The sequence below is a fragment of the Lates calcarifer genome, linkage group LG6 (genome assembly GCF_001640805.2).
Source record: "Lates calcarifer isolate ASB-BC8 linkage group LG6, TLL_Latcal_v3, whole genome shotgun sequence".
In the NCBI taxonomy this organism is placed as follows: Eukaryota; Metazoa; Chordata; class Actinopteri; family Centropomidae; genus Lates; species Lates calcarifer.
In genome coordinates, this window is record NC_066838.1 from 10,346,669 (window position 1) to 10,363,057 (window position 16,389).

Below are 16,389 nucleotides of genomic sequence, written 5' to 3' on the forward strand. Positions count from 1 at the left end.
TTGCATTGTCATTGACCGATATCCAAGTAGTATAAATGAGCCTAGACCTATCTTATATAGACAGGAAACATGCAGTTTAGTTACCACGTTTTCTGTCTGGGAAAATAACGAGCGTTTCTTCGCTGGTATTTAAATGACCTTTTGTCACTTTCACAAATTTTTCTCACTTTCAGCATTTCAGCAAGCACCGAGCGTCTGCCTCTGTTTGCGCTAGCGTGAAGGAACAGATTTTTATCGCCGATTTTGTGCGATATTAGGGCGAAAATGTTAAACCTCTTAACAACTAATAATGAGCGTTAGTGGTTTCCACTGGCAACCGGACTCGTGCTCACGCGAACAACAGCTCGCGCACCAACAGACCGTCCCACACTGACAACGGAGGAGACAGGAGGGAGTTTACCGAGACGTGAATCTTGGTGCGGTTGGTTTTTTTTTTTTTTTTTTTTTTATCTTGTTGCTCTTTCTGTCTGTGTCTTTCCACCTGTAGCAGTATCTAAAAGTAAAAAAAAAAGCTTCGCTACAGCTTTTGTTGAATGAGCGGACACACCGTGTTGTCCTGGCAACTCTGAACCGACAGCTATTGAATTACAAAAATGGGGCCCAGGTTTTCTGTTCTCGGGACACTCAGTTACAGAAAAAGAGCTGACAGTGACCGTATCACTAAGTTAGTTTCCTTATTCAGACTTGTAAAAAGTAACGGATTTAGGTCGGTTTTGTTCAGTTTTTGGAGGGTCTACTGTTGGCAACAAAAGCCAAAGCAGCAGGTAGGTGAACCATAGAGCCAAAAATCCGCCTTCACAGGCAAGGTGGCTAATAAGTTTTCAGAATGCCAAAAAAAATAATAATCATATTAAAATTAGGTATTTATTTTACTAATTCTGACTGTAGTAGTTTTCGCTGACAATATATTATTTGTTAATGTCACATGACAACGGTGCATTATATCCTTAAATTTGACACAGTTTGTTCAGTTGCTTCCTAAACCTTCACCAATCCACATCGAGGCTGAATGTAAAAAAACAAAAAACAAAAACAGTACTGTGCAAACGTTTTATGAACTATAATTCAAGTGTGGAATGAATGCTTTCAAAAACAATGCCATCAGCGGTTTTATTTACCAATCAGCTTATTTTAAAGTCTAATAAGCAGATAAAACATATACCAAATCAGTATTTGGCGTGACCATCCTTTGCCTTCGAAACAGCACCATTGTCCAGGCTCAGTATTTCAAGGTGCTTGCAGGCAGGTTGTTACAGGACTTCTTGTTCCTCTCGTAGCTGAAAATTCTAAACATCTAAAATGCCTAAAACCTTTGCACAATACTTGATAAGAATTTTAGTTTAATAATTACCAATTATTTTTGCAATGATGGTGCCTTGACTGAACACGGTTTTGTGTTTCTTTTTAAGAGAATACCACAAAACTACTGCAAAATGGAGAGGTGCATCAGTATCATGTAGTAAAGAAAATGTCACAAAACACCGGTTCCAGTGTGGGCCAAATATCAGCAGTGAAAACAATATGAAAATATTAAACCTGCACCAACATATGTTTCATATCTCAGCATCCATAGAGTGGATTTGTTTGTTTTTCATTAACCATGGGATTTTTTCACTGAAGGCATGTTGCCATGTCACAGTGGGAAAACTGTATGAATAATAAAATCAGTGATGGCAGAATTCCATTTAGCTACTTGAGTTTCAGGGTCCTGATATTACGCACGCTGTCATGCTATCTTACCTGGACACTTGAATAGAACACCTGTGCTTTTCCTGCTATGACAAGTCAAAATGTTTGCTGTGAGAAATGATTGTAAGGAGACATTTTGATACAATATTCTTACTATTCAAACTCTTGTCTTGTTTTTAAACAGCAGGTGACGCCAATGACAGCTTCACTGTGAACAGGTGAAGGTGGGAAAACAGACTGAGGGACTGAGGGAGCCTGCTGCTTGATCATGACTGCTCTGGTTCACCCTGGAGTCAATGTTCAAGAGCTATGTGAGGATGGAGACAAGTTCCTTAAGGCTGGAGACCTGAGGAGGGCAACCTCCTTCTACATGTCTGCCTTCAGGACTCACGCTACCTCCACTGTGTCCCACATGCGGAAACTGGAGAAGTCCAGCCTGGCTGGGGTGATCTCTATCTTAGAGGGCTGGCTTGACAGTCATGGGGACAACCAGCCTACTGAAGGTGTTAATAAAGGTCTGGCTGCTGTGTTTCTGTCCACGCTCTGCCCCAACAATCTGTCAGCCACCATTTTCAAAATGGAGTCTCTTCTTCAGAGTGGTGGTCATGGATGTGAGGAGATTTTTGCCCGCTGCACTGCTCTGCTTGAGGGGAAGAGGAACCCTCATCCAGAGGGATTGACTCGCATGGTGTTGGAAATAACTCGTGCCCTGGCCTGCTTGTTCACAGAGCCTCAGAGTATTAAGGGGTTGAAGCTTTACCTCGAAGCTTACCAGAGTAATAAATCTGAAATTGTCACACTGGTGAAAACCAGACAGACCCAGCACCTATCAAAAATTGTGAAGGCCTTTACTGCCCAAATACTGCACATGCATCCTTCTCTGATGTGTGATGGTGAGTGGGCAGTGACAACAAAGGAGAATGATAGGCATAGTGTAGAGGCTTCTTCTGTAATTATTGAGTTTTTGTTGGCCATCTCACCTGGTAATAGAGAAGTGCAGGAACTTAAAGCCGGGTATTTGTTTTTGACAGGTAGGTTTGGGGACAGTGCAGAGGTGTACTCTGCTCTCTTGCATCATGGTCAATGTCAGAAAATGTCAGAGAGCGATACAGACAAGTCAGTCCAAGACAGTCCCGAGAGAAGAGCTCGGCTCTTAACCAGTCGAGCTGCTGCCTGCTTCTCAGCAGGTGGACGGACTGCAGAGGCGTGTGGGGATCTTGGCGAAGCATTTGAGATCCACCCTGCCACTGCCCGAATTTATTTCCAAAAGCTCTTCACAAATCATGGTACAGGGGTGGCTGCTCGCAACCAACTCCGTCAGCAGGCAGAGAGGGGCCTGTGTGGCTACAGAGAGAGGGTCCTCATTCGTCCTGACCTGCGGTCCACTGAGGGAGTTGAACTCCTGGACCCTGTCATCACTCAGTTACGGACTCTGTGCCATTTAGAGCCTGACGGAGGATGCAGGGAGCTGCGAGTACGACTTGCCGACTGTCTTCTCCTCAGAGGGGAACACAAAGAGGCCCTCTCTATCTGTAGCCAGCTAGCCGCTGCCCAAGGTCAGCAGAGCTATCAAAACACAGTACAGGTTCTTCGTGGATATGCAAGACTTCTCTCCGATGACCACAAGGGGGCGTTAGAAGACTTCCAGTCTGTGATTGAACACAACACCCCCCACCCGTCCAGCTGTGTGCGGGCGCTCTGTGGCAGGGGGCTCCTGCGCATGATGGGTGGCTTAAACTACCTCACAGCTCTAGACTATGTGACAGCCAGCAGGCTACATCCACAGGAAACAGCACTGACTGCTCGCTGCTTGGTGCCATGGAACTGCCGGGGGCTGCTGTTTACTGTTTTAGTGGAGCAGGGACGAATCATGCTGGAGGGGACTGGAGAGCACAAATCCAAATCCAGATCCACTGAAAACTCCCAGCAGCCTCAGCAGGAGGATCAGCTGCATGTACCGTCAAAGAAAGACCACAGATCAGGGTATGATTTTGTCTCATATGCACTTTATATGCAGTAGGCCTTTTGACAGGAGACATTTTGGCATATCACAGCAGGACAAGCACATGTGTGAATCATAAAGTTAGCGATGACTGAATTCCATTTAGTTGCTTCATTTTCAGGGTGCTGGCATTGGTCATGCTGATTCACTGCTACACAGCCATGGCTTACTGGGGAACCTGAATATAATGGAATTACTTTTAATTTTCTAATAACACAGGTCAAAATGTCTGCTGTGAAAAAGACTGGTGGCGTGTAACAAGTTTACAAAAGTTTACTATAACTTTCAGGTGATTTCTTTAGTTCTGTGCTAAACATCTCAATAAAACCACGACATGCAGTTTTTACATGCTCTAATGAAAGTCCTCATCCATGTTTTTTCAGTTGAATATATTTGCTCGATGTAGCACCTCTTCCCACTTTTTACATTAGGACTCCTGCTGGTGTCCATTCCCTGGCTGTGCTGCTGATGGAGCTCCAGCCAGGTGCCGATGGACCTCAGATTCTGGCAGCAGATGCCTTGTATCAGCTTGGTCGGGTGGAGGAGGCGTACCGGCTACTGTTGTCTGTAGGGCCCACCAGTCCTCGGGCGCCCATTCTGGCTCGCCTCGCCCTGCTGCAGCTGCACAGAGGCTTTCTTTATGACACCAATCAGGTACATATAATTCTGTCCAGAGGCGCCAGTAGTTCTTCAAAGGAGATCCAGGGCGTCCTTCTGCCAAACTATAATTACTGCTATAATTATTATTTAATGTGAACAGTTTCATGATTTAGCCATTAGATCTGCTGACAGATATAAATGCCTGTGCTTATCTCTTACATATTTCTGAAGTTACCACTGTACTGAAATTTATCTCATTCATGTATTTATTTACAATGAGTTGACAATAGATCCTGTTGTTCTTCATCAATCCTCATGGTGACTGGTGACACAACACATCAGTACAGCAAATCTGTTCTTATCTCACCACATCAACCACAGCTGCACAAATACAAACATACTACAAGACTATGGTGAGATCCAGCAGAGAAAGAGGAACATTAAAACAGTCTAATCACCTGTAGAATCATCTGTGTGGTCAACATTAGATCTGCAGATCAGTTTAAATATTAGATTTGCAATTTCAACTTTCAAATTTTCATTTTTAAAAAACTATCTGAAAATAAGTCAACAATGACTTTATCCGCCTTTCTATGTTTATATTAGTCACAGATAACTTACAGAGCTGTGGAATGCAGTAACACCACAGAACTGTCTCATGTAGCCTGTGAAACAAATTTCATACCTATCTATTTTTCTTGCAGCTGCTGAAAAAGCTCATTCAGTGTGGCGATACCAGCTGCTTGCGCCCCCTGCTGGTTGTAGCGCAACAGAGGGACCGTGCGCTGCTGCAGGGACACTGTCACTCTGCTGCAAAACGCATCCTGGAGGGCACAAGAGAGGAGAGCGCTGTCAGGGAGGCTGTGGCTTATCTCTCCGTCGCTATCATGGCATCTGGTGATTAGAATCTGATGAGAAATATTGATGCTTGTCACTGGTCTGATTTTGATTGTTGACTTAATTAACAGCAGGTAATACTTTAATCTAGATAGGGGGAATGATTAAAGGGGTAAAGGGAAGGTTTGGCACAAAACAGAAGTTGTGTTTTGGCTTCCGTTCAGCTGAGATACATGTCAAACAGACATACTGAATGCAAACAGACAGATTGGCTGTGTATTGTTTAACTAGAGGACAGTCAACCTGAGAAGAAACCTATCAATGTCGAGCCATTTCAACACCTATCATACATGCTCCTACTACATGTATTTAGATCTGTACTTTTTCATGTATAACTATTGAAATAGTCAACATGGCCATGTGAGATGACAATGTAAATACCATAAAACCAATCAAGTAATTGTGTTTTTCAAGGTGGTGAGGCAGCAGATTCCTTGTTGGAAAGAGCAAGGTGTTATGCCCTGTTGGGCCAACAAAAGACAGCCATCTTTGATTTCAGTGCCATTCTGAGGGTGCACCCAAAACATGTTCAGGCCCTCTGTGGAAGAGGCTTCACCTATCTCATGCTGAATCAACAAAAGGTATTCTTGATTTGAAACACTGTCAAAATGTGCCTTGTGTGCCTTATGGCAGATCTTACTCTTGTTTTTTGCTCTGTCCTTGTCTAAACTTTATGTCACTCCAGGCAGGTTCACAATGAAAAGTAACAACGAAAAGCTGAATTTCAGGTGTCACAATATTTAGTGACTCATGTAAACTGCCAGTATTATGCTTATGATGATCAACGTTAGTGTGGATAAAGAGGCAAAAGATGTTTCATTTCATGAGACAAAGTTTGGGCAAATGGGATTCACAGAATTTGAGGGTTTTCTTTTACAAACATAGTGGAAATATGACTGACTGGAAAGATGTAATTTTACAGAAAATTGGTGGAGCTGTAGGAGATGTGTATGTTCAATATAAATATTCAATTCAAATGGCCTTTTTTCCCCCATATTATAGGAATGCACTCATGATATCCTGGCAGCACTTCAGATAAACACAGACATAGTCACCAAAGACATCCTGTCACTCAAGGACAAGGCACGGAAGCTCATCTGTGATTGGCTGCATCAGTTTTGTCGGACCAATCTGTCAGACATCCTGGCCACTAATGCCATCCCCTGCCACGAAGAGCAGCTTAGAGAGGCTTTTGTAATCGGTGGAGCTCTGATGAGGACTGACTGCAGAGACCCCCGATGGCATCTCCTCTATGTGGACATACTCTTAGCCAAAGGTAAGATGTGAACTTGATCCCACTGGAAATGGTTTAGCCTGTGTAGTGTTTCCACCTAAATTAAAAAAAAAGTACTATCTGAGCTGGCACACCTTGTTTACAGTAATCCTTACTCCCACTGTTATGGTCCATCTGCTCCAGGTGAAGTTAAGGCTGCAGGCTCTCATCTGTGCCAGGTGTTTGGCCAGGAGCCAAGAGATGCAGTGGCCCAGGCCAGGCTGGGCGTGGTGGAGGCCTGGCAACAGAACTACTGCAGCGCAGCTTGCAGGCTCAGCAAACTGACTGAGAAAGATGCATCCAATCTGGAGTTCTTGCTGGCCCTGATCCCATTTAGTCAGCGAAAACGCATGGCACAGGTAAGCCTGAATGCTGGAATCCTAGATCTTAGTTTAAGAGCGAGTGCCATGGGCAAAATAATTTGTTCTAGTAAGAGCAGCATTTTTTATTCTACCATCATCAGCAAATTAGTTTTATCATTTAGCTGCAGACACATTTCCATGACAGAGATGAAAAATGTGCCCACATCTCTTCTTTTAGATTGACAGAGAGCAATATAGTTGAGTTTTGCAAAAAAAAAACCAAAAACATTCACATTATAATATCACGAATTATGTATCACCAGAATTAACTCACTCACTCACTGAAATTTAATCACTCGCCATCTAATATGTGGTGTTGTCTTTCAGTCTTATCACACTGACAGAGCTGAGGTCCTCTGTGATTCTGTCCCTGATTCCTTTTTTTTCTCAATATAATTTCTTATTTTTCTGTTTTTGCATGGTATCATTCCTATTTACTTCACTTTTTATATTTTAACATAGTGCAGACTAAAATATATCAGAAAACCTAGATAAAACTGTCAATTTAGGAAGTTCTCTCTGAACATACCATGATGCCTATTTTATATTTAAAAGCAGCACATTAATTGCTGGGCATCTATATTTTAACAGGCAGCAGTGCAGGAAGCCAGCAGTGTGTCATCAGGTGGCCAGTGGGATCGGGCCCTCACACTCCTGACTGTAGCAGTACAAGCAGTGGGCAATCACAGACTCCAGTATCTTCGCCAGCGTGCTGCCTGCCTTGCTCAGCTGGGCTTACACCAGCGGGCCATAGCTGACCTGGACAGAGTGATTGAAAAACACGGTGGAATCAACTCTAGCTGCTCAGATGACCCCCAAGTCTGGGCGGAGGACCTGTGTCGACGAGGTCGCAGCCTGGTGCTCTGTTCCAGAGAAGGAGCAGCTCTGGAGGACTTCACCCGGGCCCTGGAGCTCCACAGGGACCAGGCCATCCAGTGTGTGGAGGCTGGTTTGGGCAGGCTTCGTCTGGCTGAGTGCTTCCTGCGGGGGGCACTGCAGCACTATGGGGAGCAACAGCTCAGTAAAGCCTGGACATTCATTGAATGTGGTCTCATTGTGGACAACGAGAACACAGAGCTCCGCAGACTGAGAGCAAGGGTCAAACGGGAAGTGGCCAGCCCTTGCAACGTCAACTAGTGCTGACAGAGACTCAAACAGGACACAGGAGCTCCAGCTGAGCTTATAAAATGTAGCTGTGTCAGTGCCTATACCTTAAGATGAGAAACCTTCCACAATTTGAAGACACGGTGCTTTGATTAGTATTATGTCTTCCAAGCTCTAATTAAGGGGATTAACAGCAGTGTTTGTTGTAGTATTGCACATCTTTATAATCACAGCCAGATATGATATGTGAGTCGTAGACATTTTCAACACCACAATTTTATTGAATGTTTTATTATCCCTTGTTTTTACGAGCCAGTTAACTCCAATAGTTCGTTAGTTCATACATTTTATGGCTGAAACATCAGTGATTGAATTATTGTGGAAGTGGGAACAAAACATAATGGTCATGATGATTATATGGTACAAAGGAAATCGCGCAACATGAAATTAGATAGCATGGTTTAATTCACACCATCACACCTAGATAAGAGATTTAAGAAAGTGTCCAATGTGCAGGTTTTATGCTTTTAAAATAGGCACAATTTTCTTTAATAATATTTAAACACAATTTAGTTCATATAAATACAGGAAATCGTGAATAAATACTGGAATTTAGTCCATACCATTGACATTAAAGAATATTTAAACACAAAGTCAGTACACAGGTTCTCCTCTCAGTGCACCTGAAGTATTTAAAATAATGTCAAATATAGCATTACATTTACACATATACTGTATGTGTAGCTTGTGTGCTTTGGTTTTTACGCAGACACAGTGATATATTGTGGTTCCATGTTACCAAAGTAGGATTTCTCCCACTCACTCATGAGGTCAAAATGCAGTGGGCGGTCACAGAAGGTGCAGGAAGCTGTGGCTGGGGTGATGAGCGGGAGTCCGGCTTCCTGCCACACCTCCACCAGTGCGTCTGTGAATGAAACACAAACACAAAAATAAAGAAATAAATGCCAGCCACATATTGTATTTCACTGCCCTAAATATTTCAGCTGGTCATTGTAGGTAGGACACAAGACGATTATGGTGTGTGCCAACTATTTTATGATCTTGTCATTTTTACTGCATTGCAGTAGTTGGTGACAGGTGGATGCCAAGAGACCCATATACACTTACAATCCAATGAGACAAACATAAATCACTTGCACCCGCCACTGTCCCCACTTTACTTGATTGGACGTTTACAACAACAGCTCCAACCTAATAGCCTTAGAATCCCCACACTCACCCACAAAGTCCTCCATCATGGCAGGGTTGTGATGAGGAGATGGAGCCAGGCGCAGCAGCTCCTCACCTCGAGGCACTGTGGGGTAGTTGATGGCCTGGACGTAGATGTTGTATCTCTCCAGCATGGTGTCACACACCTTGGTGTTCAGCTCAGCGTTGCCCACCTAGGAAATGCAACATCAGCCATTTAATGGATGCTTCTATTCAGCACAGTCAGGTTACACATGGTGAAATCAAAGCCAGTACTGTGGTTTACTCTAGTACAACAGACTAAACTGTGCCTCTGGCTTGATGTGAAATGAAGTGAAGCATTTTAAAGAGTAATTACAAATTGATCTAAATGATGCATTAAGAAAAGGAAAAGCATCTTTAAATGATGTATTAATCATTTAATTAACAAATGGAACCACATAATAAATGGTATCACAAATATTTTTAGGTTTGCATTATTTAAAATGTAGACTTAATTAAAGCTTAATGACGTATAATTGCTCTCTAAAGTATATAAACTGGATCATAAGTGAACACTGAAAAAGTCAATAACTATTCTGACTTATTATTCTGGCGCTCCCCAAATCCCAAATGTTCTCTGCTATGCTTGTTGAGTTGAAGAGGCGTACGCATTAGACCCTTCTCACAGCAGAGAATTTGATTTGTCATACTAATAGCGTTAATGATAGCCCTGTTCCTTTCAAGTGTCTCAGTGAGCCATGACAGTGTGACAGTGAGTCAGCAAGAGCAATGCCAGGAAACTGAAGCAGCTAAATGAAATTCAACATTAATTGTATTATTTCTGCCTGTTGAGTCAAAAGTGAGAAGGGCCCAAGGGCTGCCACTTGCATGTACAAAATGATATGTTAATATACATTGTAATATTGTATTATATTGCATATAATCTTAAGGGTGTAAGTGCATATATACAGAATATGGTAATATTATTATAATGGCCAGTTGCAGGTGAGGAGTTGGTAGAAAGAGATAACATAGAAGTGAAGGCAGCAGCTGTGCTACATCTTCATACCCGTATGGGAATGATGTGGCTGGGGCAGCTGACCACAGGCAGGCCATTATCCATGAGCAGCTGCCTCATGTGTTTGACGTTCCTTTGGTGAGCTCTCCGGAGTGCCTGTCCCTCGGGGCTCTTCAGGACCCGGACGGACTCCAGGGCCCCAGCAAGGACCATCGGTGGCAGGGCAGTGGTGAAGATGAAGCCGGCTGCGAAGGAGCGCACTGTGTCCACCAGGGCGGCACTGCTGGCAATGTAGCCTCCAACACAGCCAAAGGCTTTTCCTGGACAAAGGTTATATGAGGTGAGGACATGGGAAATAATCAGTGATGGGGAGTCCATGTGCTAAATGCAAATGTAGCATACTTTACTTCAATGTACTCTCTATATTCTCACATTTTTCAGAGGACAAATTTTACTCTGCATTTATTTATAATAATATATAACTAAAGCTACCTTGTAGATTCATATTTTACATAAAAAATATAATGCATTGTTGATAATTAAACTACCCAACGATATGTATAATGTTAATTGCTATGATAATAATACAGTTAAATAACCTGTACCTTTAATACATATGTACTATAGATTTGCAGTATTAATGACACTATTATTGCCATCTTGAATGTGGGACTTATAGTTGTGATTACATACTTTTACATGTCTGTATGTAGTATGGTGCTGCAGTTGAGGTCGTTGAGCTGAGATGAACTTTGACACCAAAGTATTTAAATTGCTTTTGTTTTGTTATAAGATGCTGATAGTGAGATTAAACTCTCGCTGCCCCAAATACTATACTGCATGGTTAAAAGTTAAAAGATATGATAAACTGATCAGCGATTAATTATTTTTCTGTATCACATCATAAAATTTGCCATAAAATCCAAATCAAACTGCAAATTTTCTGTGTTGATAATACTATTAATTTGTTATTTCCAGTTTATTACTGTATTTACTGCCAAGGGAACACTTGCAAGCCTGCCTTGTAAAGTCTAGTGTTATAATCCAGGCTTAGTCTACACTTGATGTGTGGTTGACAGGAATTAACCTTACAGTCATCATAAAGGTAGACCCAGCACAGAATCCCTGATGACGGTTTTATCTGTTCGACCAGAGAGGGAATAAAGCCAGCACCCAGCTGATAAAACCTCCGCCTCCTTTGATGAGAGCTCATAGCTCTCCTGCCCGCTATCTAGTGGCATCATGCTTGTTGGGAGCTATTGCTGCTATGTTGGCAGTATTATCAGTTAGAGCGAGAGAGGCTGTGAATGGGAAAAGAGCCAATTAATCTATGACAGTTTGAAGCCGTTTGCCATGCCCTTATTGGTGTCATGGTGCAAGGATATGTTGGTGGATGATTGATGTTAAGAGTATATAATAGATAAAGCAAACTAGTGACTTTATTTGTGAATTTTTAATTGCATGAGAATGTGGATTTTCTCCAAAAGATACTCACCTAAGGTCCCAGACACGATATCAATCTTGTGCATGACACTGTCCCTCTCTCCCACTCCAGCTCCGTGGGCTCCATACAAACCCACAGCGTGAACTTCATCAACAAACGTCAGCGCTCCATAGCGGTGAGCTACATCGCACAGCTCTTCTAGAGGACATATGGCACCTGAAAGCCCCAGAGAATGTGGTGGTATAATTAGAACTGTGCAATTATAGGTGAACAGCAGGATATTTGTGCTGCAAATGCCACCATGTTGTAATATCTAGAACACACGTACTGTAGGAGGAAGCAGAAAATGTATATTTAGAGTTATTCTCATGACTTGACAATATTAAAATCCCTCCCACGTCTACAAATAATAGAATATTTTGGGGGGTTAAATTCTCCTGGATATAGTCACAGCCATCCATTCAGTACTAGTTTGTACTTTATGGAGCTGTCAGTGGTGTGATATCAGACAGAGAGAAAGAGCTGAAGGGGGAACAATATGTCCTCCCATGGGAGACAGTGATGAATGACAGATACTGCAAACTGAATTATTGTACATTACAGAAATATAAACACTCTGATGCCAGTTTTCTTTTTACTCTTCATGAACTTTGCTGATGATTAATGTTTGACTATTTCACATAATATACATATAGATTCAATAATAATAATTAGCAGACTTCAAGTGGCATTTCTTGCTATTAATGACAAAGTGTAAAAAAGGGTTTTGGTCCATTTCTTGCTTTAGCAGAAAACAAATTCTTGAGATTCCCAATTATGTTTCTTTTTTAATTCTCAATTTTTTTGAGCATTGTATTGATTACAGCTGTCCATTACTAAATCAATGTGACAATTACAGGTCTTACAGCCACCAAAAGACAGCAAACTACAGTTTATTTCACTTTATTAAAAATAATTTCATATTTTTGAATGATCATGTAGCTCACTCCTCATACATATAAAAACTACATACAAAGACACGTCAGTTAGGTTTATCCACTACAAATGTAACTAAAAGTGCAAATAAATCTTCAACTATCACTGCAACTTAATATTTCATTGTACTCACCGTCCATCGAGTGCACAGTCTCAAATGCCACTATTTTAGGTGTCTCTGGGTCTGAGCGTTGCAGCAGTTCCTCCAGGTGTCGGCCGTCATTATGGCGGAAGATGAAGCGCTTGGCTCCGCTGTTCCTGATGCCCTGAATCATTGATGCGTGGTTCCCTGCATCTGAGTAGATCTCACATCCTGTGCGGCATAATGAACACACCATCAGACCTTCTAAACAATATCAACCCTGACATGCTATTAGCATTTTTGGTCTAGAAAATGAGCAAAGACTATAATCACAGAACACATGGAAATGTAATTGACAAACAGTGGCAGAGATGGATTTTTCCTGAATGTCATCAGCTGAATTTATTCCCATGGCTTAGAGGTCAGAGGTCAGTATTTACCTGGCAGCATTTTAGCTAAAGTGAAGAGGGTGGAGTCATTTGCCACGAAGCAGGAGGAGAAGACCAGAGCTGCATCTTTCTGGTGTAGCTGAGCGAGCTCCTTCTCCAGGGACACGTGGAAGTTACTGGTGCCTGAGATGTTCCTGGTCCCACCAGCTCCTGCACCGTGCTTGTCCAGGGCATCTCTGAGAATACCCAGAACAAAGTGATAAAACATCAAGGTCACACAATCCATACTATGAAAAGTACCACATCTTTATTCTTTCAAATATCCTTTCAAATTCAAACACATCAAATAATGGTTCATGGTACTACACCTGAAATCACTAATTAGTAAATAAATACAAATGTCTTATACTCAGAAAGACAGTGAGAATAGGTTGAACTCCACATGTACATCTGCACTGAAATACAAATGTTACAGTGCTGATTTGCTTTTGCACAGCTTAGAATCCAGTTAGACTTAGAGTAAGTTAAAAATTCAGGACTTGAGACTGAACTTGGACTTTAAAACTTTATTAACTTGACATTTGCCGTCTTGAGTTGACTTGGGACATGACAACAGAAACATTCAAGTATCAACTTTGGACCTGATATGACCTTGGAAGAATAAAAACTAGGATTAGGATTAGGACTAGGACTTAACTTGAACTCATCTTGACTGACTTGAGACTTGATCTGAACTTAACTCTAAAGGCCTTTTCTGTTTATTTTTACCTGATTGCAGCAAGGACCCGCGGGTGCCGACTCATTCCCAGGTAGTCGTTGCTGCACCAGACGGATACCTGGGAGCCCACCCGCCCAGAGACGGAGTGATCCTCTGCAAAAGGGAAGACCTCAGCGCTCCTGTTCACTGTCTTGAAGACTCTGTATGTGTGGATCCATCTTTTTCTCAGCTATCTTCTCAATGAAGAAGCGGTCGTAGTCGTAGCTGGGGCCAACTGCAGGTGTGATAGGTTTGACTTTAAATCACTTAAAGTATTTAATGAATAGTACTGGAAAGTTTCAGCCCTTTGAAATTGTAAAACATACCCATGTTGTCTTTGAGGAGGTGGGTGACAGTGTTGGTTTGAGCTGATGTTGGGAGGATTGAATTATTAAAACCCTTAAGCAGAGATGCCATCAAACCTGTGAGAGAGGAGTGCAGTTTAAGATTTGTTTTGTTAAAGTTCAAATTCAGTCACTGCACCTGTTCAATTCTACCTACCTTTTTTGACATCCTCCTGTACTTCAGGGCTGGCTTGGACCATCCCAATCTGAGAGGTGACGAAAGGGCAGCTCTTCGAGACAGACGCAGCCACCTGAGCGGCCGTTTGAGCCGAAGCCCTCCTTTGGTCCACCGTGGGAAGTCGGTGACTCTTTGGCATAGAGGGTGAGGTGCTCAGCTTGGCATCCAGAAAGGCTGGTCTGCTCACGGTGATCTGGCGAGTGATGATGGGGCACTGATCGGCCAGAGACAGCAGGGCGGCTCCAGTCCGCCTCAAAGCTGGCTTAGGAACTGACTTCAAAAAGGGGCAGTGATGAATGAAGGCAGCCATGGTACTGCAGCTGTTCTTACTCTGAGTTACGACAGAAGAAGGGAAATCATTTAACTCTATAAAACTGCAAATATTTGCAAAAAAGTCTGAATATATCACGGCATTCAGGATGTATAAGTGTATCATATACAGTAGTTACTTTTTCCTTAATAAATTGTTGCCTCCACAGAAAAATGTAAATTCATCCCTAATAAAGTCAAGTGACCAAAATACAGGGGGTATGACAGAACTTGACACAGAGTTTCACCTAAATGAAATGCCATTATACTTTACATGGGTAAAAATGTTCAAAAGGGGCTAGAAATACATGTAGCAGTTCAATTTAGCTCCAGAAAGCAGCAGGTGCCTCCTCCAGGGTGCGGCAGGTTGCTGCTGCTGCTTATCTTCACTCTGCAGGCGCTCAAGAGCTGCCTCGACAGACGTCATCAGCCGAGGCTGATTGCTGCAGTAGCTATCAAATAATCCTCTATAAAGCACAGCGGGGATGCATCTTATTCTTTTGATTGATAACTATTATTTCCCTGCAGTTAAAAGTTTATCAGACTCAAGAGGGAGAAAAACAAATATTGGCTGTAATAAATAATCCACCAAATGATGCCAATGTAGTACTTAATCCAAACTTTAATTTGCTGATGAACACTTCTATGTGTAGTTTGGTTTACAAGCAGAGGTCGGCCGTATCATTTCCTTCACAATGCCCTGTGGTCAGGAGATAAGGTAATTCTTAGGATCTGTGGCTTTTTCTTGTGGTCAAATGTTATCCTTACATTGGTCGGTCAAACCCTAATGACATTTAAACACCATAAGTAGGTCAAAACTTTACATTGTTGTTGTTGTTATTGAAAATATTTAGGTAGTGATACTCCATATACAAGTATACGGAGTATCTACACAATATGTGTGTATGTCTTTTGTTATTATTATTATTGTTATTGACTGTCATTGAGCAATTAATCATTTAAGGATATATTGTATGTACATGACATGTTCTCCATTACATGAATAAACAAATAAACAAATAGAAAGAAGAGAAGAAGAAAGAAATAAGTAGAACAGGAACACTGCTCCTAATGATACACATGATAGCAATTGTATTATTACCACTACAACCATTTATAAAATCAAAATAATTGCCATAATAATAACAACAATAATGATAACAATAAAACAGTAATGATCAGAAGTGAAGACTGGCAGGAAGCTCACCTGTTGACCTGCACTGAGGACGAACTTCAAAACAGCAAATAGGCAGATGGTCAGAAAGTGTCAACAGTTATCCGTCAGATGCTGAAGAGCATTATGTAAGCAGCTCCGCTCCCACCCATCAGAGGTGTCGGACGGGTCTCAACTTTGGGGTGGGGTGGGGGCACCCAGGGAGTAGCTCGCGCTCACATACGTGTCTATGGGAGGTGCGAAGATGCTGATAGGGTTCCATTTAAGCTGTGTCTCTCTGTGGGGCATTTTTCATGACTTCATTGATGGACATTTCATTTTGATAATCCGAGTTGTTAAAGCAGTTTGTTTTGCGTTTTCAAACAAACAAACAAACAAACAAACAAAAAACTGTATCTATGACAAACTATATCACACAAGTATAACTCCTCCCGTGACACACCTGTAAAATGGTGTATAGGTAGTAATCAAAAATACCATAGATAAATGTCATTTCCGCAAAAAGACGTCCTCATATTCCCATGAATAAGCTCTTATACCAACACAGACGCCGTATAGTATATAAAATATCATATACAGTCTCCTGTAAGACCACACAAAC

At 41.9% G+C, this 16,389-nt stretch overlaps 2 protein-coding genes across 3 annotated transcripts; one reads left to right on the plus strand and one right to left on the minus strand.

Annotated features, from left to right (window-relative positions):
• Nucleotides 1-331: 331 nt before the first annotated feature.
• Nucleotides 332-8,155, plus strand: ttc34 (tetratricopeptide repeat domain 34). 2 transcript variants are annotated; one of them, XM_018688999.2, is made up of 8 exons: nucleotides 332-416; nucleotides 1,874-3,672; nucleotides 4,123-4,345; nucleotides 4,996-5,188; nucleotides 5,603-5,769; nucleotides 6,191-6,464; nucleotides 6,606-6,820; nucleotides 7,415-8,155. In XM_018688999.2, the coding sequence occupies exons 2-8, from the start codon at nucleotides 1,958-1,960 to the stop codon at nucleotides 7,958-7,960; spliced, it is 3,333 nt and encodes a 1,110-aa protein (XP_018544515.1). In that variant the 5' UTR covers nucleotides 332-416; nucleotides 1,874-1,957; the 3' UTR covers nucleotides 7,961-8,155. The 2 variants fall into 2 exon arrangements, with proteins under 2 accessions (XP_018544515.1, XP_018544516.1); XM_018689000.2 differs by lacking the exon at nucleotides 332-416 and adding an exon at nucleotides 570-764.
• A 30-nt stretch (nucleotides 8,156-8,185) lies between these two features.
• Nucleotides 8,186-15,987, minus strand: alas2 (aminolevulinate, delta-, synthase 2). Its single transcript, XM_018689002.2, is given in 11 exon segments — nucleotides 8,186-8,852; nucleotides 9,168-9,330; nucleotides 10,188-10,456; nucleotides 11,632-11,796; nucleotides 12,689-12,868; nucleotides 13,078-13,262; nucleotides 13,795-13,955; nucleotides 13,957-14,018; nucleotides 14,110-14,205; nucleotides 14,285-14,636; nucleotides 15,822-15,987. Coding segments are annotated over 10 exon segments (1,776 nt in total). The 5' UTR covers nucleotides 14,616-14,636; nucleotides 15,822-15,987; the 3' UTR covers nucleotides 8,186-8,688.
• Nucleotides 15,988-16,389: the final 402 nt, after the last annotated feature.

What these genes read in the sequence shown, in the direction of transcription:
- ttc34 (XM_018688999.2), top strand. Translation starts at nt 1,958, where the DNA reads ATGACTGCTCTGGTTCACCCTGGAGTCAATGTTCAAGAGCTATGTGAG. An exon ending in TTCTTTATGACACCAATCAG is followed by an intron (nt 4,346 to 4,995) that starts GTACATATAATT and finishes TTTTTCTTGCAG; the next exon opens with CTGCTGAAAAAGCTCATTCA. An exon ending in AGCGAAAACGCATGGCACAG is followed by an intron (nt 6,821 to 7,414) that starts GTAAGCCTGAAT and finishes ATATTTTAACAG; the next exon opens with GCAGCAGTGCAGGAAGCCAG.